We start from the raw sequence: 27503 nt of genomic DNA, 5'->3' as shown, positions 1-27503 counted from the left end.
TTAAAACATGATAAAAAACATAGTGCACTTGTGCATCAGTGGCCAGGCAAACTAGGATGGCTATCCTAATATATAATATAAACCACAGATGAAGAAGAAAAACGAAAAGTATACAAAGCCGATTTGTAACTAAAGAGCAGCAAGGTGCAGCAAGGTGATTCAGAGCAACCATAATTCATAATAAAAAAAGCTTCTCATGATAGGTGACTAAAAAGACAAAGAGATAAAAATTAAAACTTCTAGACTAATAAAATTATTAAAATTATGAGGTAGTATGTAGGAACTTAATACAGGGACCAAATGTCTATATCTTCATTTAAACCCCCCGGATACAAGGTATTTAGTTTATGTATCCAGAAGGTTTCCTGTCTTGAAAGTTCTTTTACTCTGTCTCCCCCTCTCCTATTTTGGGGTATAAACTTAATACCTTTGAATAATAGAGAGGAGGGATCACAGTTGTGGGATTGTGCATAGTGCTTTGAAATGCTGTGCTTCATGAACCCTATTTTGATGTTGCGCAGGTGTTCTTGGATGCGCACTTTCAAAGGGCGCTTAGTGCGTCCCACATAGAGAAGGCCACACGGACACTCTAATAAGTAAACCACATGGTCAGTTTTGCAGTATATAAAATCATTAATATTATGTACTTCTCCATTTGTACATTTAAAAGTTTTTCTATCAGGGTGCAAATGTTTGCAAACTGAGCACTTCCCACACTTGAAATTCCCAATTGGTTTAGTACTTAACCATTTGGTATCCGCACTAGGATGTTCAGTTAGTTTTATATCACTTGGTGATAGTGTGTTTTTTAAATTTTTGGCTCTTCTGTAAATAAATTTTGGGAATTCCGAGAGGTGAGCACCCAGTAGCAAATCGTTTGATAAAATAGACCAATGTTTTCTTATGATTTTCTCAATTTGCCCCGTCATTGAATTAAAGTTAGTGATAAAAGGGACGTTACATTTACCCTCATCTTCCTGGGGGGTTTTACTTTTTTTATGTTTTGTTAATAGCATTGTTTTTCTATCAAGTTCTCTTATTTTGTTCAGATCTTTATTTAGTTTCTCTAGACGATAGCCCCTCTCTAAAAATCTTAATGTCAATTTCTTAGCTTGTTCCTCGAAGTCCACTTCCGTACTACAGTTCTTCTTCAACCTATAATATTGACCGCTGGGGATGTTCGATATCCATGTTTTTTTGTGGTTACTTGTGGCAACAAGGAGGTTGTTGCAATCAACCTCCTTGAAAAAGGTTTTTGTTACCACAGTCCCCTCAGCTGAGGTTATAAGGTTAAGGTCTAGGAAGTGGACTTCTGTCTCATGCTCTACATGTGTAAAAGTGAGATTTTTATCATTGTTATTTAAATACTGTAGGAATTGGTTGGTTGAACAATGGTCGCCGTCCCATATGCACAGGATGTCATCTATAAACCGACGCCATACAATGATGTTTGCCTTGAAAGGGTTGTTGTTATAAATGTATTCCTCTTCCCATCTTCCCATGTACAGGTTTGCGAAACTGGGGGCAAATCTCGTGCCCATTGCAGTTCCGCAAACCTGTAGAAAGAATTCATCAAGGAACATGAAATAATTATGCTTCAAGATGTATCTGATAGAGTCGATAACAAATTGGCTATTAAGGGGATTTAGAGTAACATCATTCAATAAGAAGGATTGAACAGCATTTAGACCCTCCTCATGTGGGATGTTAGTATACAGGGCCTGCACATCACAGGTAAGCCACCTATAGGAGTCTTTCCACACAAAACCTTCCATCAGATTCAACACTGATGTTGAATCTCTCAAGTAGGAAGGGAGTTGTGTTACAAAAGGTTGGAGGAAATAGTCCACATATTGGGATAGGTTGGATGTGAGGCTCTCTATTCCCGAAATAATCGGTCTACCAGGCGGGTTTGTCATACTTTTGTGGGTTTTTGGGAGATGATAAAATACGGCAATTTTGGGACAGCTACAGTATAAAAAATCATATTCTCTTTTTTCGATTACAGTATTGGTTAGGGCTTCATCAAGAAGATATTTTAATGAGACAAGAAATTCCCCTGTGGGGTCCCTTTTCAATCTTTTATATGAGGTGGTGTCGTTTAGGAGTCTGAGGGCTTCCCCCTCATAGTCCTTCCTATCTTGTAAAACGACACCACCCCCCTTGTCAGCTTGCCTAATAATCAAGTTTTTATTTTCTTTTAGGAGTTTTAAAGCCAATGCTTCGTTTTTATTCAGATTATGTCTAATATCACTACTTTTAAAATTATTGGTTAAAAAATTAAAATCTTTGTTGACCATGTTAAAAAATGTCTCTATGTGATGACCTTTAGAATGTGCAGGGTAAAATTTCGACTTTCCTCTAAAGTGAGTGTGCGTGCAGGTTAAATCATCGTCCATAGTTTCTGGCTGAGTTGATTCAACAGTACTGATGTCAGTGATGCTTAAGGATGGAGTATTTTCTATATCGGATTTGATAAAATGCCTCTTCAGAGTTAGATTCCTAACAAACTTCTGAAGGTCCGTGTATAGTTGGAAAGCATTAGGGCCGCAGGACCGGGAGAAGGTAAGGCCTCTGTCCAAAACCTTTTTCTGATCATCCGTTAGGATGACAGTGGACAGATTAAAGATCCCTTTAGGGGATGTAGTTTTTATGACATCTCGCAGTCTCTTTTCTTGAGATCTGGCCCCCCCTCTTGTTCCTCTCCTGACAGGACCCTTTTCCTCCTTTCTTTTATCTCTGGTTTTTGTATTGCACCCTGACCCTCTCCCTTCCTCAACGGGTCTATATGCCTGTTTTTGACTGAGTCTAAAAAACCCGAGGGAGAGGATTGGGCCGGTGATCTCTGTCTAGCACTAGGTTTAAAAGCTCTCTGGTTAAAATTCGAATCATAATTAACATATTCTCTTTGCCCATATCTAAAATTAGGAATATAGTTCTTCCCTTTATAATTAGGGTTTCTGAATTGTCCCTCCTGTCTGTGGTGGGGGGGGTAACCATTATTTGGGGTAAAGCCCCTTCTCTCTCCATATACTTGGGTATCCCTACCTCTTACATTCCAATTTTCCCAACCTCTTTGATTAGGGAAAGGTGTAAAATTTCCTTGCTGCTCGTTAGTTCTATTTAGGGATTGGGAGGAGTCTCTTAAACCCCCTCCTTTTTGATTAGTTTTAACAGACCTGCTTCTGTCAGTGTCTTTCGCCCAATTCCTTTGCCTATTATTATCGTAGTCGGCCTTGTCTCTAAAAAACTTTTCATGTTTCTTCTTCATGATTTCTTCCTCCGCATGTTCAAGTTTCATGCGGAGGTCGTGTTCGAGCTCCGAGCAATCGTATTCAATTACTAGGGGCTCCAACACTTTTATAACATCTGAAATCTCTTTATCCATCATTTTTAATGTTTTTGTTCTTTCATAAATGATGAGTTTCATTAGTGATATAGAACAGTCATCCAAGATCCTATTCCACTCTTTTAAAAAATGGTCATTATCCTTACCGAAGGTGGGTGATTTGCGAAAACGCAGGCCCCTAGGGACTCTATCACACTCCACGTACTTTTGAATAGTTCTTTTTTCAAGGTGGATTTTTCCTTCGGTAAGGAGTAATTGCTCTAGTACTTTAAAATTCTTTTCAATAGATCCCTTAACATTTCCCTTGTCAGGAACAACAGTAATTTCCTCAGAAAACAGTGAGTCAAAATGCTCGTCACGTTTTTTCCGGCAATCTACCAGGCTCCAAACCATGGTTCGGGTAAAATATTTAACCACACTAAGGGGTGTAAAATTAGAAACGTGAGTGCAGCACCAAACAGAGCAAAGAGAGTGAAAAGAAAATAAGGTGCGCAACTACTGGTAAAATAACGTGATAAAATGTGATTAGATAAAATAACGTGACCTTAATTTGAGCGTCTGCAGCTGCGATGGAGGGGGGGCTCAGGGACCCCCTAAGCTAACAGATAAAAACAGAAAAGACACAGCGCACAACGCTCATAGTGCATTAAATGATATATTAGCATATACAATAAGGTAAGGTGAGTAATGTGCGTACATCAAAATAATTGAACAAATGCAGTTAGGGATAATGTTACCCAACGCCTCAGGAAACCGGAACAAGTGTCCTCACAGGGGTTTTGGCGCTGGTACCTCGGATGCAGGATCCCAGTAGTTGAAAGGTAAGTAAAGAGTCTCTACACAGTTCTTTTACCCACAGGGCACGAGTCCAACGTCTGCTGCTGCCGCATGCAGTTGTTTGCCAGTCCACAGCTCCACGCCGGCTGGATTCTCTCCCTCCCCTCCGTGCACAGCACTTCCGGGTCAATGACGTCACCGCGGGGGAGATGGCTGGTATTAGCGCCGTGTAGACTCGATCAGCTCGCGTAATGGGGTGATGGTTAGAGGTAGAGGTTAGGATTGCAGTTCTTGACCAGTCATCCAACGCGTTTCGAAACCCGTAGGTTTCTTCTTCAGGGAATAAAATAAAGTGGTTCCGGATGGATTCTAAATACTACACAAACGTGCCTCATTGGCTGAGCTATCTACACTAACAGCCAATGGGGAAGTAGTGGAGGCGGGTCAAAAGGTCCCGGTTTCGCGCGTCACTGATTGTCAATAGCAACAGAACATAAACATACAAAAAACTTTATTAACAACGACAAATCAAAACAAGCGCGATTGATGGTAGCTAAAATACAAAGAAACAGTGTTAAAACATGATAAAAAACATAGTGCACTTGTGCATCAGTGGCCAGGCAAACTAGGATGGCTATCCTAATATATAATATAAACCACAGATGAAGAAGAAAAACGAAAAGTATACAAAGCCGATTTTTTTTAGAGACAAGGCCGACTACGATAATAATAGGCAAAGGAATTGGGCGAAAGACACTGACAGAAGCAGGTCTGTTAAAACTAATCAAAAAGGAGGGGGTTTAAGAGACTCCTCCCAATCCCTAAATAGAACTAACGAGCAGCAAGGAAATTTTACACCTTTCCCTAATCAAAGAGGTTGGGAAAATTGGAATGTAAGAGGTAGGGATACCCAAGTATATGGAGAGAGAAGGGGCTTTACCCCAAATAATGGTTACCCCCCCCACCACAGACAGGAGGGACAATTCAGAAACCCTAATTATAAAGGGAAGAACTATATTCCTAATTTTAGATATGGGCAAAGAGAATATGTTAATTATGATTCGAATTTTAACCAGAGAGCTTTTAAACCTAGTGCTAGACAGAGATCACCGGCCCAATCCTCTCCCTCGGGTTTTTTAGACTCAGTCAAAAACAGGCATATAGACCCGTTGAGGAAGGGAGAGGGTCAGGGTGCAATACAAAAACCAGAGATAAAAGAAAGGAGGAAAAGGGTCCTGTCAGGAGAGGAACAAGAGGGGGGGCCAGATCTCAAGAAAAGAGACTGCGAGATGTCATAAAAACTACATCCCCTAAAGGGATCTTTAATCTGTCCACTGTCATCCTAACGGATGATCAGAAAAAGGTTTTGGACAGAGGCCTTACCTTCTCCCGGTCCTGCGGCCCTAATGCTTTCCAACTATACACGGACCTTCAGAAGTTTGTTAGGAATCTAACTCTGAAGAGGCATTTTATCAAATCCGATATAGAAAATACTCCATCCTTAAGCATCACTGACATCAGTACTGTTGAATCAACTCAGCCAGAAACTATGGACGATGATTTAACCTGCACGCACACTCACTTTAGAGGAAAGTCGAAATTTTACCCTGCACATTCTAAAGGTCATCACATAGAGACATTTTTTAACATGGTCAACAAAGATTTTAATTTTTTAACCAATAATTTTAAAAGTAGTGATATTAGACATAATCTGAATAAAAACGAAGCATTGGCTTTAAAACTCCTAAAAGAAAATAAAAACTTGATTATTAGGCAAGCTGACAAGGGGGGTGGTGTCGTTTTACAAGATAGGAAGGACTATGAGGGGGAAGCCCTCAGACTCCTAAACGACACCACCTCATATAAAAGATTGAAAAGGGACCCCACAGGGGAATTTCTTGTCTCATTAAAATATCTTCTTGATGAAGCCCTAACCAATACTGTAATCGAAAAAAGAGAATATGATTTTTTATACTGTAGCTGTCCCAAAATTGCCGTATTTTATCATCTCCCAAAAACCCACAAAAGTATGACAAACCCGCCTGGTAGACCGATTATTTCGGGAATAGAGAGCCTCACATCCAACCTATCCCAATATGTGGACTATTTCCTCCAACCTTTTGTAACACAACTCCCTTCCTACTTGAGAGATTCAACATCAGTGTTGAATCTGATGGAAGGTTTTGTGTGGAAAGACTCCTATAGGTGGCTTACCTGTGATGTGCAGGCCCTGTATACTAACATCCCACATGAGGAGGGTCTAAATGCTGTTCAATCCTTCTTATTGAATGATGTTACTCTAAATCCCCTTAATAGCCAATTTGTTATCGACTCTATCAGATACATCTTGAAGCATAATTATTTCATGTTCCTTGATGAATTCTTTCTACAGGTTTGCGGAACTGCAATGGGCACGAGATTTGCCCCCAGTTTCGCAAACCTGTACATGGGAAGATGGGAAGAGGAATACATTTATAACAACAACCCTTTCAAGGCAAACATCATTGTATGGCGTCGGTTTATAGATGACATCCTGTGCATATGGGACGGCGACCATTGTTCAACCAACCAATTCCTACAGTATTTAAATAACAATGATAAAAATCTCACTTTTACACATGTAGAGCATGAGACAGAAGTCCACTTCCTAGACCTTAACCTTATAACCTCAGCTGAGGGGACTGTGGTAACAAAAACCTTTTTCAAGGAGGTTGATTGCAACAACCTCCTTGTTGCCACAAGTAACCACAAAAAAACATGGATATCGAACATCCCCAGCGGTCAATATTATAGGTTGAAGAAGAACTGTAGTACGGAAGTGGACTTCGAGGAACAAGCTAAGAAATTGACATTAAGATTTTTAGAGAGGGGCTATCGTCTAGAGAAACTAAATAAAGATCTGAACAAAATAAGAGAACTTGATAGAAAAACAATGCTATTAACAAAACATAAAAAAAGTAAAACCCCCCAGGAAGATGAGGGTAAATGTAACGTCCCTTTTATCACTAACTTTAATTCAATGACGGGGCAAATTGAGAAAATCATAAGAAAACATTGGTCTATTTTATCAAACGATTTGCTACTGGGTGCTCACCTCTCGGAATTCCCAAAATTTATTTACAGAAGAGCCAAAAATTTAAAAAACACACTATCACCAAGTGATATAAAACTAACTGAACATCCTAGTGCGGATACCAAATGGTTAAGTACTAAACCAATTGGGAATTTCAAGTGTGGGAAGTGCTCAGTTTGCAAACATTTGCACCCTGATAGAAAAACTTTTAAATGTACAAATGGAGAAGTACATAATATTAATGATTTTATATACTGCAAAACTGACCATGTGGTTTACTTATTAGAGTGTCCGTGTGGCCCTCTCTATGTGGGACGCACTAAGCGCCCTTTGAAAGTGCGCATCCAAGAACACCTGCGCAACATCAAAATAGGGTTCATGAAGCACAGCATTTCAAAGCACTATGCACAATCCCACAACTGTGATCCCTCCTCTCTATTATTCAAAGGTATTAAGTTTATACCCCAAAATAGGAGAGGGGGAGACAGAGTAAAAGAACTTTCAAGACAGGAAACCTTCTGGATACATAAACTAAATACCTTGTATCCGGGGGGTTTAAATGAAGATATAGACATTTGGTCCCTGTATTAAGTTCCTACATACTACCTCATAATTTTAATAATTTTATTAGTCTAGAAGTTTTAATTTTTATCTCTTTGTCTTTTTAGTCACCTATCATGAGAAGCTTTTTTTATTATGAATTATGGTTGCTCTGAATCACCTTGCTGCACCTTGCTGCTCTTTAGTTACAAATCGGCTTTGTATACTTTTCGTTTTTCTTCTTCATCTGTGGTTTATATTATATATTAGGATAGCCATCCTAGTTTGCCTGGCCACTGATGCACAAGTGCACTATGTTTTTTATCATGTTTTAACACTGTTTCTTTGTATTTTAGCTACCATCAATCGCGCTTGTTTTGATTTGTCGTTGTTAATAAAGTTTTTTGTATGTTTATGTTCTGTTGCTATTGACAATCAGTGACGCGCGAAACCGGGACCTTTTGACCCGCCTCCACTACTTCCCCATTGGCTGTTAGTGTAGATAGCTCAGCCAATGAGGCACGTTTGTGTAGTATTTAGAATCCATCCGGAACCACTTTATTTTATTCCCTGAAGAAGAAACCTACGGGTTTCGAAACGCGTTGGATGACTGGTCAAGAACTGCAATCCTAACCTCTACCTCTAACCATCACCCCATTACGCGAGCTGATCGAGTCTACACGGCGCTAATACCAGCCATCTCCCCCGCGGTGACGTCATTGACCCGGAAGTGCTGTGCACGGAGGGGAGGGAGAGAATCCAGCCGGCGTGGAGCTGTGGACTGGCAAACAACTGCATGCGGCAGCAGCAGACGTTGGACTCGTGCCCTGTGGGTAAAAGAACTGTGTAGAGACTCTTTACTTACCTTTCAACTACTGGGATCCTGCATCCGAGGTACCAGCGCCAAAACCCCTGTGAGGACACTTGTTCCGGTTTCCTGAGGCGTTGGGTAACATTATCCCTAACTGCATTTGTTCAATTATTTTGATGTACGCACATTACTCACCTTACCTTATTGTATATGCTAATATATCATTTAATGCACTATGAGCGTTGTGCGCTGTGTCTTTTCTGTTTTTATCACTTAAAAACAGTGTCTCTTGAAATGTTATCTGTGCTAGTCCTTCCCCCGGTGTGGATGTGTTTTATGGCTAGAGGTGTCAAAAGGTTCCTGAAAGCAAGTGATGTAAGAGTGTGTGTGTGTGGATCTGTGTGAATATAAATGAATGGAGAGCCCACAGTATACAGTGCTATTTATTTTTTGATTATTGAAGCTCGGCTAACACGGTACTGATACCTCTACATGTATGTGTGTGTGTATATATATATATATATATATATATATATATATATATATATATACCCCCGTTTAAGGACACTCACTTTAAGTACGCTCGCGAGTAAGGACATATCGCCCAAAAGGCAAACGGCAGATCGCGCATGCGCCTGTCAGCACATCCTGAATAGCAATACCGGCTGCCTACCTGTACCGAAGCTGTGCACAAGCGGGGAGACTATAGAGCCTGTTACAAATGCGTTATTTACATGAGTTATGCACGTATATGACGATTGCCGTACAGTACATGCATCGATAAGTGGGGAAAAGGTAGTGCTTCACTTTAAGTACATTTTCGCTTTACATACATGCTCCGGTCCCATTGCGTACGTTAATGCGGGGTATGCCTGTACACACACACACACACACACACACACACACACACACACACACACACACACACACACACACACACACACACACACACACACACACCTTCCATGGAGTTCATCAGAGCACTGAAAGCGTTACAAAGAATAATAGCAGTATAATTGAATATAAAGCTGGTAACATAGAATCTTGAACAGGAATGATATTTTTCTACAAATATACACACACAAATTTGTAGAAAAAAAATATTCCTGTGCAAGAGTCTATATTAAAACATAAAGACATTAAAAATGTCTTTAAAATAGTTTTATTTTTTTAAATGCTACAAGTATTTTCGCATACTACAGAACTGATTTATTTAAAAAAACAAAAAAAAACACATGTAGGATATTGCTTGAACTGCAGCTTTAAATGTGACATTTAATTTGAACATGTTTAGCAAACTTTAAACAGGCTCTACCTTATTCTGTTCATGTGGTACATCCAGACTAATCTGTTTGTGTAGAAATAGTAGTTATGATGAGCCTACTGCACAAGAATCAACCACGCTTTATCTATTCTCAGCCCAATTATTATATTTTAAGTACTAAGTAGAGTTCTCTTCAGAAATAAAAATGTAATATTTGTGCTCAGCGACAGAAAAATATTTACGGATGGAATGGGATGGTGAAAATAGTCCGATACACACACGAAGATTGGGGAGAAAAAAATGATGATTTGGTTAATATAATTGTGGAAATGTTATCATATTTGTATAGACAGGCTACTCATTAACAGATATAAATTCTAATTTGAGGAACATTTCATAGCTCTTTAATAACATTTACTAATAATAAGTAGTTATCAGGTTATATTTAGAGTTAATGCATCAAAAGCTGTATTAGAGAATCAAATATGCATAATTTCATGGAAAACAAGACAACATACCTTTGCCTGAATTCCTAGGGGGAAGTGGAGGTGCATCTGTTATTGGAGAAGTAGACGAGTCTGTGCTTGGGGTCATGAATATCTGGTTGGAAAAGGCTCCATAAGACAGTCTCTGTTTGTCTCTTGGAGTAATGAAGCCAGGCAGTGACAGCTTGTCTTGGGGAGAAATACTGGAAGAATGGCAAAAGCTCTGGGGTCTTGGGGACCGCTCTTTCTTTATTGGACTTGGCTATCACGAAAAAAAATATATATAAATGATACAATATTTGCTCAGGAATGGTAAATATTTTGATATACTTTCAACTATACTGTAACAAATTTCCATCCAAGTTTAAAGTTGAATGAAGTAAACCAATCTTCTCAGAAAAACTTCAATTTAGCGAGCGAAAAAGCAACAGTTCCTAACACATATTAATCCTGCACGCATCAGCAGAAAAAAAAGTGAGAATGACTAAGTAATTGATCAGAATCAACATCCGTTAAGGAGACTGCACAAACCAGAACAATTCAACGTTACAACAAACAATTAATTACTTTTATAACAGTCTACGATAAATTAGCATAATTTGACTTTAAAAAACAATAAGAGATCCAATAACGGGTCTCAAAAAAGCCCCTACTTCCGTGCACATTATTTGCACTTACCTCTGAGGTCATTTATATTCCCCAGGCTTTTTCCCTTCCTCACTGACAATCTTCCTCTGTTTCTGTGTGACAAACCTTAGGCCGTGTCCACAGTTATCGCGACCGCGATGCGATCAAAATGATGTGCCTCTATGAGGCTGTCCTAAGAGCGCGGCCGCGACCAGAAGCGCCGGCGTTCGTGATGTGCGCCGAAACAAATACATTTGTTTCCTCGCACGACGGCTGGGTCACGTGAGCGATTCACCCAATGAGGGTGAACCAGCTCAGTGACGTCATGGCCACGCCCACGACACGCCCCTTCATCGCGTTCAATTAGAAGGCACAAATCGCTCAAGCTTAGAGCAAGCGTGAAGCCACTAGAACGGTCACGCACCCTCACCATGAACTCGGCCTTACTCCCGACATTTGACGCTAGATACCTTTACCTTAGTGGAGACACCAAAGTTTTTCCGCCTTTGTGGGAGCCTGTGAGTGCACTGTAATAGGGGCTTGGATCTCTTATTGTTTTATTATCCTATACATATCCCTTAGGTGCACCCGACTCCTATATACAGTATGTATTACCTTTGTGTTTGATAGGTGGCGCGAGTAGCTATTTTGAGTTTTATACTATGACTTTAGACACATATGCCGGATCTTAAACAAAAAATGTATTATAATTCCATTAACTTTTCAGTCTTGATCAAGGTTCCTGCTGTGGGCCAAAATGTTGGAGAAAAAACACTTTCTTCTTGTTTATGTTCCTGTGAGTGCTAGTATATCTCTGTATTACAGTACATATTGTATTGTATGTCATTATTTATATCGCGCCAAAAGTGTACTCAGCGCTTCACAAAAAATATAGTACAGGGGAATTATAATATATTAAACGCAGCAAAATCAGACAATAGGAAAGGAAATCCCTGCCCCGAAGAGCTTGTTATAAAATATATAAACACCCCTACATTTCCATTAGAAAGGTACATTAAATGCTTTCAATATTACACATTGATAAGAGCTATTGATATTTATCAAATGAACTGAAGCGCTGATTTCTACAGAAAAACACCAATGAAGCAGCACAGCAATGATAAACAGGCAGCTCATCCAGTTAAAGGGCTTTGCTTTAATTATTACTTGGTGCAGTTTGAATACTTACAAAGTATTGTACAGCAAATAAATCTACCACTTGTGAGCACATTCACATGTCTCAGACAGGTCTGCAACCCTGTCTTTCCTTTCCCCATTATCTCTTAGAATACAATGTTTCCATTGCAGCCAGGGATTATGGGTAATGACATGCAAATGAGCATAGTGTCACTTTTTGCTACTTGTCCATTTTAACATGGACCCCTATAAGCATATGCCTGCCGTATCACAGTTTTTCAGCTGAGCCTGGGTTATAGAAGTGCATAGCCAGAAAACCTACCCACAGACAGCTGTTTGGACCATTTGTTTCTCTTAAGTGTGAGGTTGGTTACTGGCTTTGCAATGTGAAGTTGGAAATCGCTAAGACAGACACAAAATAAGTTACGCTGAGTACAAAAGTGACAAAAAACCCTCCACCGTACAGTGTACAGCAAATAAAAATACCACTTGTGAGCACATTCACGTCTCAGACAACAAACCCAGTGTTTCCCCATTATCTCTTAACATCGAATTTTGTGAATGTACATATAAATTCACCTGACCTTATCATCTAAATCATCGTCGCTCTCGTCAATTTCTTCCTGCCGTAGATTCCAGTCATACTCCACGTGGACGTGAGGATTGAGTTTTCCTGCCATGGCCTGGGAAAGCTAGAAATTGAAAAGTCAGGTCCTTTATTTGTTTCTGTACAATGCTTGGAGAAGTTAACAATGCTAGAAATATACATCTATGACGACACTTATGGATTTACTGGTGGGGTATAGGAGAAATCATGTCTGGGTGACTCAGGTAATAAATCTGGGTGAAGCAGCAGATGTAGCTTATTTAGATTTTAGTAAGGCCTTAGATACTGCCCCACATAGAAGGCTGATAAACAAGTTGTAATGCTTGGGATTACATATTGGATTTGAAGGTGATTGAATAGACACTGGTTAAAGGACTTGCGACCGAGAGTTTTGGTAAATGGAGTACATTTATAGGAGAGGAAGTTGACCAGTGGAGTACCTTAGTGATCTGTACTGGGACTGGTGCTCTTTAATATCGTTAGTGACATTAAAAATGGTCTGTATGGGAAAATATGCCCTTATGCAGACCACACAAAAATATGAAACAGGGTTGACACAGTAGGGGGTTATATACAATTATTAATGATTTAGGTACAGCTATGGCCAAAGTTTTTTCACCTGGTATAACACGATGACGCATTTTTGCAGGTGCGAGTTTGAATGTGTTATGTGCAATTGGATATTCAATACCATGAAGCATTACTTGGATTTAATGCCGTACCACACGATAATGGGTGCAGTAATATTGACTACAGCTGTAGATTAGAGGAATTGTCAATGCCCAAAAATGCAAAATAATGCACTTGGTAAAAAACATCCAAAGGCAAAATATAGAATGAATGTATTATTTATTTATTTAGAAGATATTTTACCAGGAAGTAATACATTGAGAGTTACCTCTCGTTTTCAAGTATGTCCTGGGCACAGAGTACTATAATATAAATTGCTATAGAGGAAAGGGGCCTGGGAGTCATTATTTCAGCAGACTTAAAAGTAAGCGAGCAATGTAATACAGCAATAGGGAAAGCAAGCTGGATGCCAGTTTGCATAGGTATTAGGCCAGGTATCCGCTAGCTGCTGCAGCGCCCGCTGCAGGGACCACGCCCCCGGCGGTTCAGCCAATGAGGGCGAACCTGCCGGGTGACATCAATGCCGCGCCCCCTTCATGCCCTCCCCCCCCCCCCTTTCCCTCTGCAGCTCACTGCAGACCGGGGATCAGAGCTGCACCAGGCGCGCAGCCAGCAGGCCGTAGCCTCGGCAGCAGAAAGAGAGAGATTAGTGTAGTGATGTCACTTTATAGATCATGGGTATGACCTCAGAGTATTGTAGAACTTGAAGAGGAGAAGAAGGAGAGTATGATTGAAACTTACAATTACATAAAGGGTTCAACAAATGCTTTGATTACATGTTTAATAAGCTGGACCTCTTCTGGGATTTGCGTCGTGCTACTCATGTGTATTATAGTTGAGGTTCACTTCACCTCCGGACTTCTTTGATATGAGACCACACGAGTCTCCACCAAAGGCAGCAGCCAAAGGGTTTCAGCTGTTTGCTGACGTTCACTGAAGTTAGAGATGCTCTGTTACAATTCCCATAATGATTTATTATCTCTAACTGTCCATGAAACGTCTGTAAACTGAATGTATAACCTCTGTTCCTTTAATATACCCCCCTCTACCTTGTTTCCACGTACCCCTTCATTATAGATTGTAAACTCTTTGGGGTAGCGCCGTCCATACCGACTGTAACAATGTAAGTTTACGTTTCTTATTTTATTGTTTTCGTCCTCCAACCCTAGTGTACAGCGCTACGGAATATGTTGCCGTGTTATGATAATAAGAATTCTGGCTTTGCCTCTCTGTCTCATGTGAAACCAAATAATTGTATTAAAAAATAAAAATAAATGCAGACTGTTGCTTTAAGATGACAAAAGCCACATTATATTTATACTTGGTGAGATACCTACGTACCTCACAAACTACCACCCTGTAGCCCTCCTGTATTTTGTCTACAAACTGCTAGAATGTCTTGTGTTCTCCCATATGATCAACTTTCTTAATTCCTATGCCCGGCTGAACCCTTTACAGCTCACTCAATGGAGACTGTCCTCAATAAAGTAGCCAATAATCAACAGGAAGTAAAATCCCACGGTCATGTTTTCCCCATTATCCTACTCAATCTCTCTGCTGCCTTCAAAACTGTTGATCACACTCTTCTCCTTCATATTCTATACTCTCTTGATATCCATACCCACGCTTTATCCTGGTTCTCATCATACTTCTCACATTGCACATTTTCTGTATCTGTTGCCAACATGTCTTCATGGCCTGTTGATCTGATTGTTGGTGTACCTCCGAGTTCTGCTCTGTGACCTCTCCATTTCTTTTTTTACACACTGCCACTTGGTGACCTCATCAACTCTTTTGGCATTAGATATCTCACACATGCAATCCAGTCCAAAGTCTCTGATTATCTCCTGACAGATGGTGCTTTGCCTCCTTAAAATTAATGTCTAAAAGTGAGCTCCTTATATTTAATCCTAAACCCAGCCTAATATCCCCTTTTTTCCCCATCACAGTAAACTGTACTATTATCTATCCTGCCCCCAAATCACATTGCCAAAGTGTGACAATTGACTCCTCCCTTTCCTTCTCCAATCACATTGATGCCATGCTTAACATTCCTCGCTTCTTCCTCCATAACATAGCCAAGATCAGCCCCTTCCTCTGTCAATCTACTGCTAAAACGGCATGCCCTTATCCTCTCCCATCTGGATTATTGTAATATTTTGCTAACCGACCTCCCTGCTTCGCAACTCTCTTTTCCAATCTATATTAAATTCTGCTGCTAGAATAATTTCACTTTCTTCAAGAACCTGCTCATCTCCTTCATAAATCCATCTCCTGGCTTCCCATCAAATTTTTATCACCTGCAAAGTTCACTTCCTTAGCTTCAAGGCTCTCCACTCATCTGCTCCTCCATACATATCGGATTTGATCTCTCATTATGCCCATGCATTCTACCCATAACCGTCTCCTTTCCACCCCTTTCACCTCTACTGCTCTCTCTCAACATAAACCTTTTCTCCTCACTATCATTTACCTGTGGAACTCCCTCACAATTGGTATAAGCCAAGCACCTTCTCTCCCCACCTTTAAGTCAAACCTTAAAACAAACCTCTTAAATGAAGCATTCTAATAGCCCAGACTCATGGCTGCTGTCCCACACCCACTTCTACCAACAATTGTGGCCAAGCACTGCCATCTACTGCACTTACTCCCTCACCTGCTGTCTCCAAGTCTCCCAACATTCACCCTTAGATTGTAAGCTCTGCAGTGCAGTGATTTCCGTTCCTATTGTCTGATCTTGTTTGTTGCACTTACTGCATTATAATTCCCTGTATTGTACTTTGGGCACTGTGTAAATAAAGATATACATACATACATATATATCCTCCTGCTACAATGCTTTTATTTATGCAACAATTACCATTGCACTGACTTTGGTATAACTAAATAACCAATGTTGTACTGAAACATGCTAAGCAGAGAGTGATAACCATATAAGGACACAGAAAAATAGTATTATTAATCAAACTATGTTTACTTACCTGTTCTTCACACTGGTTTGCTTTCATTCTCTTTGCTGTGTCAATAGCAGCCTCGCCAAATTGGTTTACTATTAGAAAAATGTGAAAGCATTAAAACAATGTTAAGATATAAATATTTGTATTAACTGAAAAATTTGGATGTGAAAATAAAAAAAAACTAAATACTGTCTGCTTTGAATCAACTTATGTGTATTTTTTTTAAATTTGGCATTAAAATATCAGCTACTGCAGGGGTGTGCTGCACCTTCTCCCCCCCTGTGCTCGAGCCCCCCTCACCTCTAGTGCCGGTGTCATTTGACACTGCGTTGCTATGGCGACGCGTCACAGCAGCCTTCTGAATCAAGGTAAGTTCAGGTTGCAGAGGCCTCAAGTGATCTCCCAGCATTTAATTTAAATGCCTTGGGGAAGAGCGCGGGGCCTGTGCAACCGCCGCTCCCCCAACCCCGCAAAAAAATTCGCGCCCCCTAGTTTGTGCACCCCATGGCTACTGGCTGCTTTCTACAACTGAAAATAAGTTGTGTTTGTTGCTCTCTCATTTGTACAATGTTTATATTGTCTCATATTGTACAGGCAAAAAGCCTTTGCTTTGAGCAGGTTTGCATAATTAGCAACCTTTTGACTTTCATAGCTGGCAAAAAAAAGGTACAAATATATGAAATATGAACAAAAAATACCAACAGTGGATATCTTTCTTGAAGACTACCTACAACTTTTGCAAACATTTAAAGAAAACATGGGTGAATTTCTCCAATATTTACATGAACATTGAGAAGTACACCGTTTGACCTTGAGAACAGACAATTAGACTTTGCTCAAATGTTCCATGGATTTTATGAATTTGTTCCTGAGAAGTGAAGCCATCTGCTATGCAGACAAATCATTCAATTCCAAAAAGAACAAAAGGATGTATGTATAATTATATGTATATAGTGTCAACAGTGTATATATCCCTTTGCAACATTACAAATACAGGGAAAATAAAAGTAGAAACAATGAGAGCAGCAAGTAAATTACAATATAAGGCGAAGGGAGGCTCTGCCCTGAGAACCATACAATCTAAGTGTAATCCATGGACAACCTTTTGCCATATTCTGTCAGCAGGGCTGCCAACAGTGGGGGTCTGCTGTTGGCGGCCCTGTCTGTCAGTACCACATTGGTGCATTTACTGGTGGTTGGTGCAAATGTTGATTTACCAGAAAAAAAATTAAGAATATGCTCTAACCCCACGAGTAATTCCTGTAACACCAAAATTAGCAGCAGTTATCTTATCCTTACAGAAAACATAGTCAAGAAAAAACTATATATATTGTAAATTGGACTCTGGAATGGACATTCTCGAATCAGAAAAGAAAACAATTATTGGCAAATCAGAGAATAGGTATGGTTGTGAAAAATATGTACATGTTTATTACAAATATAAAGTTCAAATCAATTCATAGCCACAAAATGTTAAATAAATTCATAGCCGACACAATAGTGGTCCCTAATTAGTTCTTGTCAATGTGGACAGTCTTCATAGCCCGATATCAACACGCAAGAGCAAATGTTATGCGTCCATAAGTTTATCTTGTAGAGGACAAACCACATTCTCGGTTTGCTAGTATATCAGCAGTATTATGTCATGGCAAAGGAAAGAGGCTTTATTACTTCAGGAATGGGCGGATTAAAGAGAGGTAACAATATTTGTGGGCGAGACGTAATTGTAGTAATGAATGTATCTTTTTAAAATATATACTGTATATATATTTCACATTTTGAGAATACACACTCTTTGCTTCGCAAACACACCTCTCATTTACCCGGATCACTTTTCTGAATGCAACTCTCGTGATATACTTTATCCATCTTGCGTACATCGGCTTTTCCCCTTTTTTCCATTGTTGACATCGTGGTTTTATTGTCTCACTTTATTTTATTTTTTTCAGACCTTTAACTAACTTTAATTAACATAACAATCCATCTCAGTGGTTTCAACCATTCTTTCTACCTGTTATTAAGCCATCTGTCTAGATTACCCCCTCCCCCCAACTATAATGTCCATCCTTCTTTCTTTTCCTTGCTGACTAAAGTTTCAGGTCTCATTAGGGTATTCTATTTCTATTGTGTGAGGAACTGTCTGGTTAAACACCATGTTGTGGCTGCAAATAATGTCTAACTTGGCTTTTTTCGACAGGGTGTTAATGAGCTATTCCCATTTCTGGAATTGTTTTTGGTCTTGAGCTCCTTTTGGAAGCTCACCTCCATCTTATCTATGCTCATCAGTTTGAATAAATATAATTTCACTATGTCTAATGTTGGAGGTGATGGGGATATCCACTGCAACACAATTGCTTTTCTGGCTGCAATCAGCACAATTTCAGAGGCATTTACTGCTTTGGTTACATTACCTTCTTCATCTAGCCATGATTCTATGTTGGCAAATAACACCACCATCGGGTTCTTATGTTTTGTGACTGAATGTTTTTCCTATATAGTCCATAACCTCATCCCAACATTTTTTGATGAGGTTGCATGACCGCAAAACAATGTTTGAGGTCTGCCTTCGCCATTTGGCACTTGGGGCATTGACCATTTGCTCTAGTTAATGCATGGGGGGTTCTTGTTGAATGCAACATATGCCCTGTGTGTTATTTTAAATTGTACTTCTCTCCATGTTAATTTATAAATCCTTGGTAGACAAACTAGGGGTTCATCTATATGTTGTATTTCTGTAAAGGCCCTTTGCCATGATATTAGTGTATTTTGTAGTAACTTTATGTGATCATCAATCCTCGCCAGATTGTAGTTACGATATATTGCATCTCTGTTATGGTCAAAATAGTCATCAAATCTGTTATTTTGTAATATGCATGTCTTATAGTTTGGTATTGCCACCCCCCATAATCGAGTGCTTGAATATATGATAAAAAAATGAGTTTTTGGTACAGTATGTCGTTTTTCGTGCCTAGTTCCTGGAAGGAATGAATAATTACCTAAACAATCTATCCCCTTAGTTTCCCAGATTTTAAAAGTTTTTTGTTCCTTTCCTAGATTAAATTTTGAGATTTCCTGGAACGGCAAATATATTGACATCATAAGGTGCCCCAAACATTTTCCTAGTTTCCCTTCAGGCAATTATGTTGTCTCTTACGATCGCTGTTTTATGTGCAGTGGGATTTCACCAAATTTCATACGCAAGATCTCTTTTAATGATAATGGTTTTACCAATTGTTTCTCTAACATATTGGATGAGTAATAACGTTTCACCAGAATCCAAAATCCAACATGTCTAAAATGACATGCGAGATTATAATTTCTTATGTCCGGTTGGTTGATGCGCCCCCCCCCCCCAAGATCTTCAGATAAACATAATTTTACCCGTACTATTCTGTTCCCCCCCCCCCCCCCCCATAGAAATGTTGTTATGGCTGTGATTCATTTTTACATCTTTGTGTTGTATCAGCATTGGCAGGGTCTGCATGGGGTGTAATAGTCTTGCAAATTACATCTTTACCACACATCCTCTGCCAAATAGGGATAATGGAAGGTCCATCCACTTCTGTAATTCATCTACAATTTTTTTTGTTCATAATGGGCCTAAAGTTATGATGATATAGTTTTCCCAATTCTGGTTCGAACATTATTCCTAGGTATCTTAGTAGCTTAGATGTTATATGTATAGATATATTCTATGTTGTCCTATTATTTTCTGTTTGGCTACGTACATTATTCTGTTTTGGTCAAGTTTATTTTGAACCCCGCAAACCAACCACATTTCTTGATTTTTTCTAATATTGCTGGTAAGCATTTATCAGGCTGTGAAACAAACATTAATATGTCGTCTGCAAACATTGCCAGTTTCATTTCCACTGGCCCAACCTCTATTCCGTTGAATTCTTCCATCTGATGAGGGAATATAGCCAGCAGTTCTATTGCCAAATTAAATAAGAGCAGTGAGAGGGGACACCCTTGACACATACTAAATAATTCATAGCCTTCTGATAACAAGTCTGCTGCTGTTATGTTGCCCTTTGATTTGGCATACATTGCTTTTAGCATATTGTTAAATTGTCCCTGGAATCCGATTGTGTCTAGTGTTTTGAAAAGATATTCCCAGTGTATATTATCAAAATCCTTTTCGTCATCTACTGATACAGTATAATGGCTTTGTTCTTTAATCTGTGTGTATTGAACCAGTTAATTGCCGTTATTACAGTTCTTATATTTTTAACTGCTGATCTGCCCTTTACAAAACTCGCCTGATCCGTATGTATAAGTTTGTGTAATATAGTTTCTAGATGGTCTACCAATATTTGTGTGTAAAGTTTTATGTCCTGGTCTATTAGGGACATTGGGCAATATGATTCTGGTTTTAATGGATCATTTCCTGATATGTGTAAAATGACAATGTGTACAGTTTTGCTTGATTCTAAAAATGTTGCTTATGTCAACGTTTTTTTAAATGCTTGTCTCAGTGGATTTAACACCTCGAAATTTTAAATTTTTAAGTATTCCCCTGTCAGGCCACCTGGTCCTTGTGCTTTGTAGGTTATTTATTTATTTTGCTGCGATTGGGGAGTTGCGTAGTTCCATGTCTACTTTTGTGATCTGAGATAACTGTGTGTTTAAAGAAGTCTTTTTTTTTTTTTAATCTCTTTCCGCTATGGTGTTACTTTTATAAAGCCGTTTTTAAATACTTCATTTTTAAAAAAAATTTTTTTAATAACATGTTATTTTTAATGTTCTATCTGGTGTCTTGGTAATGGGTGTGGAGTTTCTGAAATTCATTAGTAAATTACACAGCAATTTACTGGTCTTGTTTCCGTATCTGAAGTATTGGTTTTCTTTGAATTTACGTGTCTTGCTTTTCTTCCTTTCTAGCCAAATTTCACATGCTACTTTTTTTTGTAAATAATTCTCTGTTATTTTGTGTAGGAGAAAGTTTGAATTCCCTATACACTTTGGTGAGTTCATTGCTTGCCGAGGTAAATTCTACCTGGCTCTTCTGTAAATATCTGGTAACATCGGATAAAATATGCGCCATCATCACTGGCTTGATGTTTCCCTATATATTAACAGGTCCTCTATGTGCTCCTTATTTGTTTCTGCGTAATCTTCCCATTTATTTATCAAATAATTTCGGACATTTTCATTATTTGCTAAATTGTTGGGGATTTTTAGTCTTATTTTTTTTTTCTATTCTCACCTCTATATCTAAATAGTAACAAAAAAGAGAAAGCAGCGCACTGCCCAGGGAGCCATGTGGTATAAAAATGAAAAATGTATTTAGTAATAAGCATCACCCAAAGGAGGTGTAAAGCCTCTTACGTGTTTCGGACACGAATGTCATTTATCAAGGAGTATGGGGTATAAATGCCAGGGACTCTGACTCTCTCTCGATTATATATATATATACATACAGCAAAATAAACACTTCCAATCAAATTTCACGCCAAAAACCAGGTCTGCGCATGACGTTATCGCGAGCGCGACACCTCAGTGTTATTACTCAGTGTGCGTGCACCCGTGATGACCTCATGCGTGGACCCGGGGCTTATAACTGCCTTTCACCCGACTGCCAATTGTCAACTCTTTGACAAAGCGCCCTGTGCGTGAAACGCGTCAGAGTACCTGCCAGGACTATCCTTGTATCTGTTTTTTAGCTAATAAACATTTTTTATTTTTGCATCCTGTCTGCCAGTTTATTTGATTAGTTGTGCTCCAGCTTTTTCCTTCGGGACGTTCCCCTTCCATTGCGCATGCGCATGGACGCACGCTGTACTGAAGATCAACTATTTACTCTTTATTTGCTGTGCCGTGCTGACGGCGCGGTCTACACCATACAAAGGAAGCTGTGTAGTGATCAGCTGTTCTCCGGTGTTCCAGGCGTCACACGCATGGTGCTTAAGAGACGCAGATGAAGCCCAGACCGGAGAGACTGACGGACATGAGTCAGTCCACTGAAGAGGTTTACAACAAACCGGCTATTCTCTTTACCAGCTGTATCAACAATCCGGAGCTGCGAGTTCTCCAGTGCTTCCTTCTCCTCCTCCCTCCCCCTCAGGACTTACAAAGGGTCAATCGTGAGTAGTACCTTCTAGGCAAGCTATTGGTGCCATTGAGATTAGCCATTTGCCTTTTTCCTGACTTTATCAACATAATCTTTACTGGTGGATGGGAGGAGTTATTTAATGATTATATGGACACACATACCACAATACATTGTTCTACGGATCTTCAAGTATCAAATTGGCACATGACATTTGTTTTCATTGAGCTCCGATATTTCTTCAGTGCTGACTGAGTACAAATCTCGACTGCCAATTCAAGCAATGATATGCCTTACCATTGTATGAAAGATAACAGACTGAGCCAAATGCGTACAGACCATGGGCAGCAGCAGCAGATGGTCTTTATGCAATTCAGATACAATGGCTGTCTACCTATACAACCAGAGGAAAATGTGCGTAAACTGCATCTATACCAGGGGTGCGCAAACAGGGGGGGCGCAAGATTGTTCAGGGGGGCCCGGCGGTTGCAGAGGCCCCGCGCTCTTCCCTAAGGCATTTAGATTAAATGCGGGGGGATCGCGTGAGGCCTCTGCAACTTGCCTTACCTTGTCTTCGGCGATGAGTCGCTATGGCAATGCGACGTCAAATGACGTCACGTGACCCTGTGGCGTCATTTGATGCCGGAGACAAGATAAGGGTGGCGGGGAAGCAGGCAGGGGTGCGCAGCGAGGAAAGATTGCACACGCCTGACTGATCTAGACCACAGATACCAACCAGTTGGCTATTTTATAGCCAGCAGGGGCCAGTGAAGATCCAAATCACAATATTCAGAAGGCCCCTTTCCTTTGCAATAATGTAACACTGATGCTATAGTAACAATAGAAGTTAAACTTAAGGATGAATGACAGCTCTTGCATGTTGATATCAGGCTACAAAAGACTGCCCACATTAACAAGTACTGTATGGGGACTTATTTTGTTTTGCTATTGATTTATTTTAGATTTTGTGACTATGAATTGATTTAAACTATTTTCAGGTAATAAACTTGTTGTATACAATTTTATAAACATACCCATTCTCCGATATGCCAATTATTTTTCTTTTTTTGATTTAACAATGTCCATTCCTGAGTCCAGCTTAATTTTAGCCGCTGTATTACAGGTTTGTTTTTTCCTTTGTCTTGTCCATGAAAATGTGAATCCAGGTGGTTTATTGTATATTTAATTCTGACAGGATAATGTATTATGTGTCAGGCTTGCAGGAGGCTTACTCTGTGGCTGGTCAATTACTTCATATATTTTAAAATGCATACACATATGCACATACTGTAGGTCCAGACACTGCTGGATATTGTAATGTAATGACACCAGTCTCAATCTTTGCACACATACCTCTCTTAGGCCGAGATTCTGTTAAATCATGGCAATTAATGTGACGATACTGAAAACAGGACTATTTTTCTTGAGTTAACACATTTTTCAATGAAGTAATTACATGACCAAGTAACTGCACTTTATTGGGGGATAAAGTTGCAGTTTCTTCAAGTAACATGGCCTTTGTTCAACTTCCATCCAAACCCTGAAATAAGGCTTTTACTGGAGACGAAAGACTAGAAAAGGAGGAGAGAAGAGAGATACACCACAGGTGGGAAGTTGCCTGTGAGCACAAATGAGAGTACCGGTGGAGTATAAATGAATCTATTTGGAGGCGTCAATAGGCTCTCTCCTAAAATAGTTTCTCTCTCTCAAGTGCCCTATTTCAGGGTTTGATTGAGAGTAGCACCACAATTTGGTATGACTTAAATAAAGTAACATTATTTCCTTGTGTTAACCTTAATGGAACTTAGTGAATACTGTATGGCATGGATATCTTTTAGGCTATAATGAGCTACTTTGCATACAGTGACTAGAAGGGTAAGAGTTTACAATGCATTTCCTAATTTATATAATTCCTGCAAATATAAACACTTAACATGAATCCCCACTAATGATTTAGTTACTTGTGATTTATTATGATTCAGTTTGCTGTAATACAGAAAAGTAAAGACAAGCCCATGGCCCAACAGAGCAAATATATACAGAAAAAAAATACATGGTCAACTATTAAATTAAGAATTGATGGAATTCGAATCCTTACCATTATCAATAGTTGGCTTTCCCTTCAGAAGCAGTTTTAAACATTCTGGTTTATTATATATACAGCAGTAGTGTAGAGCGGTATTTCCCTTTCCCGTCTGCTTATCTAGGTTTCCACTGAGGAAAAATAAATTCCGATGAAAGTAATTAATGGTGATCTAAGCAGACCTTGATTAAGCAATGTTACTCACATATCCGCAGGCAAAAATTATTTAACATTCATCTTTAATCTCGTCTATAGATTGCTGTAATAATTAGATTAGAGCACTGACAAAACATTTTTTTTTACTTATGTTTATTGTGATTTTTTTTTACAGTTGAACATACTGTATGACAAGTTTACAAATCCATAGCCAATCTCATAAAACACATGTAAGAAATATGTAAATACATTTTGGCAAAATTGTATTAATATGCAAAATTCCCCAGATAAGATAACTCCCATTGTTGTCATTTTCTTTACATGGTCATGCAGGTCAAGAAAATCAAGAGTTATTGAAAAATACAACATACAAACGATTGTTACCATTCCTTTCCTAGAAGAAAATTATGCTGTAGTGTTATTTGCTCTCAAGTTTTAGTTAATAATGATTTCATAAAGTTTAAACAAACTTTGTATCTCTAAAACAACCATCCGCTCCCCCTCAGTTCCCTGTGTTTTTGTCATTATTTTCTAATGCATCTACATTATAGAGATGTATAACCTTAGAGAAATGCCCTATTACATTTCCAGATGTAGGTGCAGAGTAAATGAGTACGTCAGTATTAGATACCTTTTTTAATTTGGACTAACAATTGATATGATAAAACACGCGTTCAAGAGTTCTCGCTCTTCCCTCAGGTCAGCAATACTGATTTCCAAGGATTCAATGAGTTTAACACACATGTAAAAAACAAGATTACACTCAAAGACAGGAGATGTTGAGAATTCATTGCAAAGGGGATGGTAAATAAACAGACAGGGCAATTAATGGATGAAAGGGTTAATGAGAAATGTGGAGAGCATGTACAGTAGGACCATATATCCACTAGCAGTGTGAAGGGGGCGTTGGGGAGGGGAGAAGGGTTTGAAATTTAAATTAACAAAGAGGTAGGGAGAAACATTACAAAAAATGGTCGACAGTGTGTAAGAAACCCCATATCAGCATTAAGCCTCTTTTGTTTTAGTGTTAAAGAGCATAATCATTTTGAGTTAAAATGTTTTCCGTTCTTGAGTGCTTTTGAATATTCCTTTGAGGATTTAGATTTTTAAATCATTTATGGAATGATCTGGCTGTGAGAAGCAGTGTCCCACTGGAGTGCAATATTTTCCTTCTTCACGGTGTGATATTGTGTAGGATCCTTCTGGTTTGAAGTGTTTGGCTGGTTTCCCCAATGTAGCATCCTTGGTCACATTTGCTGCATTGAATCATATGTACCACATTCGGGGATGTGTAGCAGAATGTTCCTTTAACATGGAATGTTCTCTGTTTGTGACTGGCTGTGGGATCTTGGCATATATGTTTACAAAGTTTGCCGTGTGTGTTGTTGCATGGTCTTGTGCCATTCCCAGTGTCCTCTAGTTGGTTATGAAGTTTTCTGTTGACTAACTTCTGTCTGAGGTTTGGAAGTTCCCGGAATGCAAGGATGGGAGGTTTGGGGAAGATGTATTTTAATGTTTTATCCCCTGTCAGCATGGCTTGCAGATATTTGATTATTTTTCGCATTTCCTCTAGGGTAGGCTTGTATGTAGCTACTAATGGGTATGCATTTGTTTTTTCTTTGTGCAGATGTAGGTGGTAAGTTTGCTGTCCATTTTAGCATGATCGATTTCCTAGCGAACAGCAATATTAATTCAATTTGAGGTATTTTCTTATTTCTCACTTTCCAAGAGTCGTATTTCCAAACAATAAAGCAAAATGTTCATCTTACTGTGTTTATACTAGCAACTTTCGAGATGTAGGATAAAGTAGAGGACAAACATGTGGATATCTGTGGCAGGAACGTAGGCTGGGTTTCAGATCAGTTTCAAGCATTCTGCATTTGGCACATATCATTTAACCTTCTTTCACAGAGCTCAAATTGCATTTCATAGAAGGTATGCAATGTATCTATCAAATGCAATGTAACATTTGTGCATAATTCCTAACTGTACTTTTCTTCAGTTTTCTTATATTACTATTTTGTTTGCGCTTAATAAACCCGGTCGGTAGCAGGTCATCTACCTCCCCCAACCACTTCAAAATCTTTCTTCCACTTCCTTAAAATATTGTTAATGGCCTAAATCCTAATTATATATTACAGATCTGAAACGGATTATCTTGAGTTTCTAAAATGCTAAAAAAAAAAAAACCCAAAAAAATATTTATTGTTGTTGAACCGTTTCGGACCCGCTGGCACTTATACATCCCGTGACGGCTCTTCCGAGAGAACAGATGCTGCGTTTTCTGATCTGGCCGCTGGGATGGAGGTGACGGGGAGTGGGCGGGCGGGCGGCGGGCTCCCTCCCCCCTTCAGTAGGGTACGCGATTGGGGCTCAATCAGAGCAAAACCCATATGGACCATACAGTCATAAGGACACCCTGGAGTGGCAATTTTTTGGACATACCCTGTACGTAATTGGGGCATTGAAGTGGTTAAGGTGTTTAATTTATTGTCTGTCTGTCTTTTGTAAATGCTTTTAACTTGAATAAGGGAAAAAATATTTTTTTGAGTTTTTTCTTCAAGTCATTAAATGCCCCCAAACCGTTTGCCCCTGTTTATTAAATCATTTATGTTTTTAATTCCCTTGGTTCAAACCGGACCAAAGTTTTTTTGTACATTTCCTGGCGGAAATTGTGTATTATTCACAACTGGTAGAAATCTTGAGATGTTCAATTTTTAATTTAAAGAGTAAAGATCAATTATCTTTCTGTTTTTAAAATGTGTTTCCTTCCTCCGGATCAATATAAATAGAAAGACACACAGGATAAGTATCTTAGAGGGGTGCGCAAACTGGGGGGTGCAAGATTTTCCAGGGGGGGGGGGGGGTGGCAGGGGATTAGGTGGTTGCAGAGGCCCCGCACTCTTCCCCAAGGCATTTAAATTATATGCTGGGGGATCGCGTGAGGCCTCTACA

General features: G+C 39.3%; 1 protein-coding gene across 3 annotated transcripts in view; it reads right to left on the bottom strand.

The window, feature by feature from the left end:
* Positions 1 to 27503, bottom strand: part of ASAP1 (ArfGAP with SH3 domain, ankyrin repeat and PH domain 1) — a 365433-nt gene that overhangs the window by 28493 nt on the left and 309437 nt on the right. For all 3 annotated transcript variants that reach the window (XM_075582010.1, XM_075582015.1, XM_075582011.1), the window contains 4 exons: positions 24408 to 24523; positions 16282 to 16349; positions 12648 to 12755; positions 10333 to 10561 (listed from right to left, as the gene is read on the bottom strand). In XM_075582010.1, the coding sequence (XP_075438125.1) occupies positions 10333 to 10561; positions 12648 to 12755; positions 16282 to 16349; positions 24408 to 24523 (521 nt within the window). The remainder of the gene's footprint in view (positions 1 to 10332; positions 10562 to 12647; positions 12756 to 16281; positions 16350 to 24407; positions 24524 to 27503) is intronic.

Source organism: Ascaphus truei, chromosome 2 (genome assembly GCF_040206685.1).
Source record: "Ascaphus truei isolate aAscTru1 chromosome 2, aAscTru1.hap1, whole genome shotgun sequence".
NCBI lineage: Eukaryota > Metazoa > Chordata > Amphibia > Anura > Ascaphidae > Ascaphus > Ascaphus truei.
The sequence above is the reverse complement of the archived record's forward strand: the minus strand, read 5'-3'. Positions and strand labels throughout refer to the sequence as shown.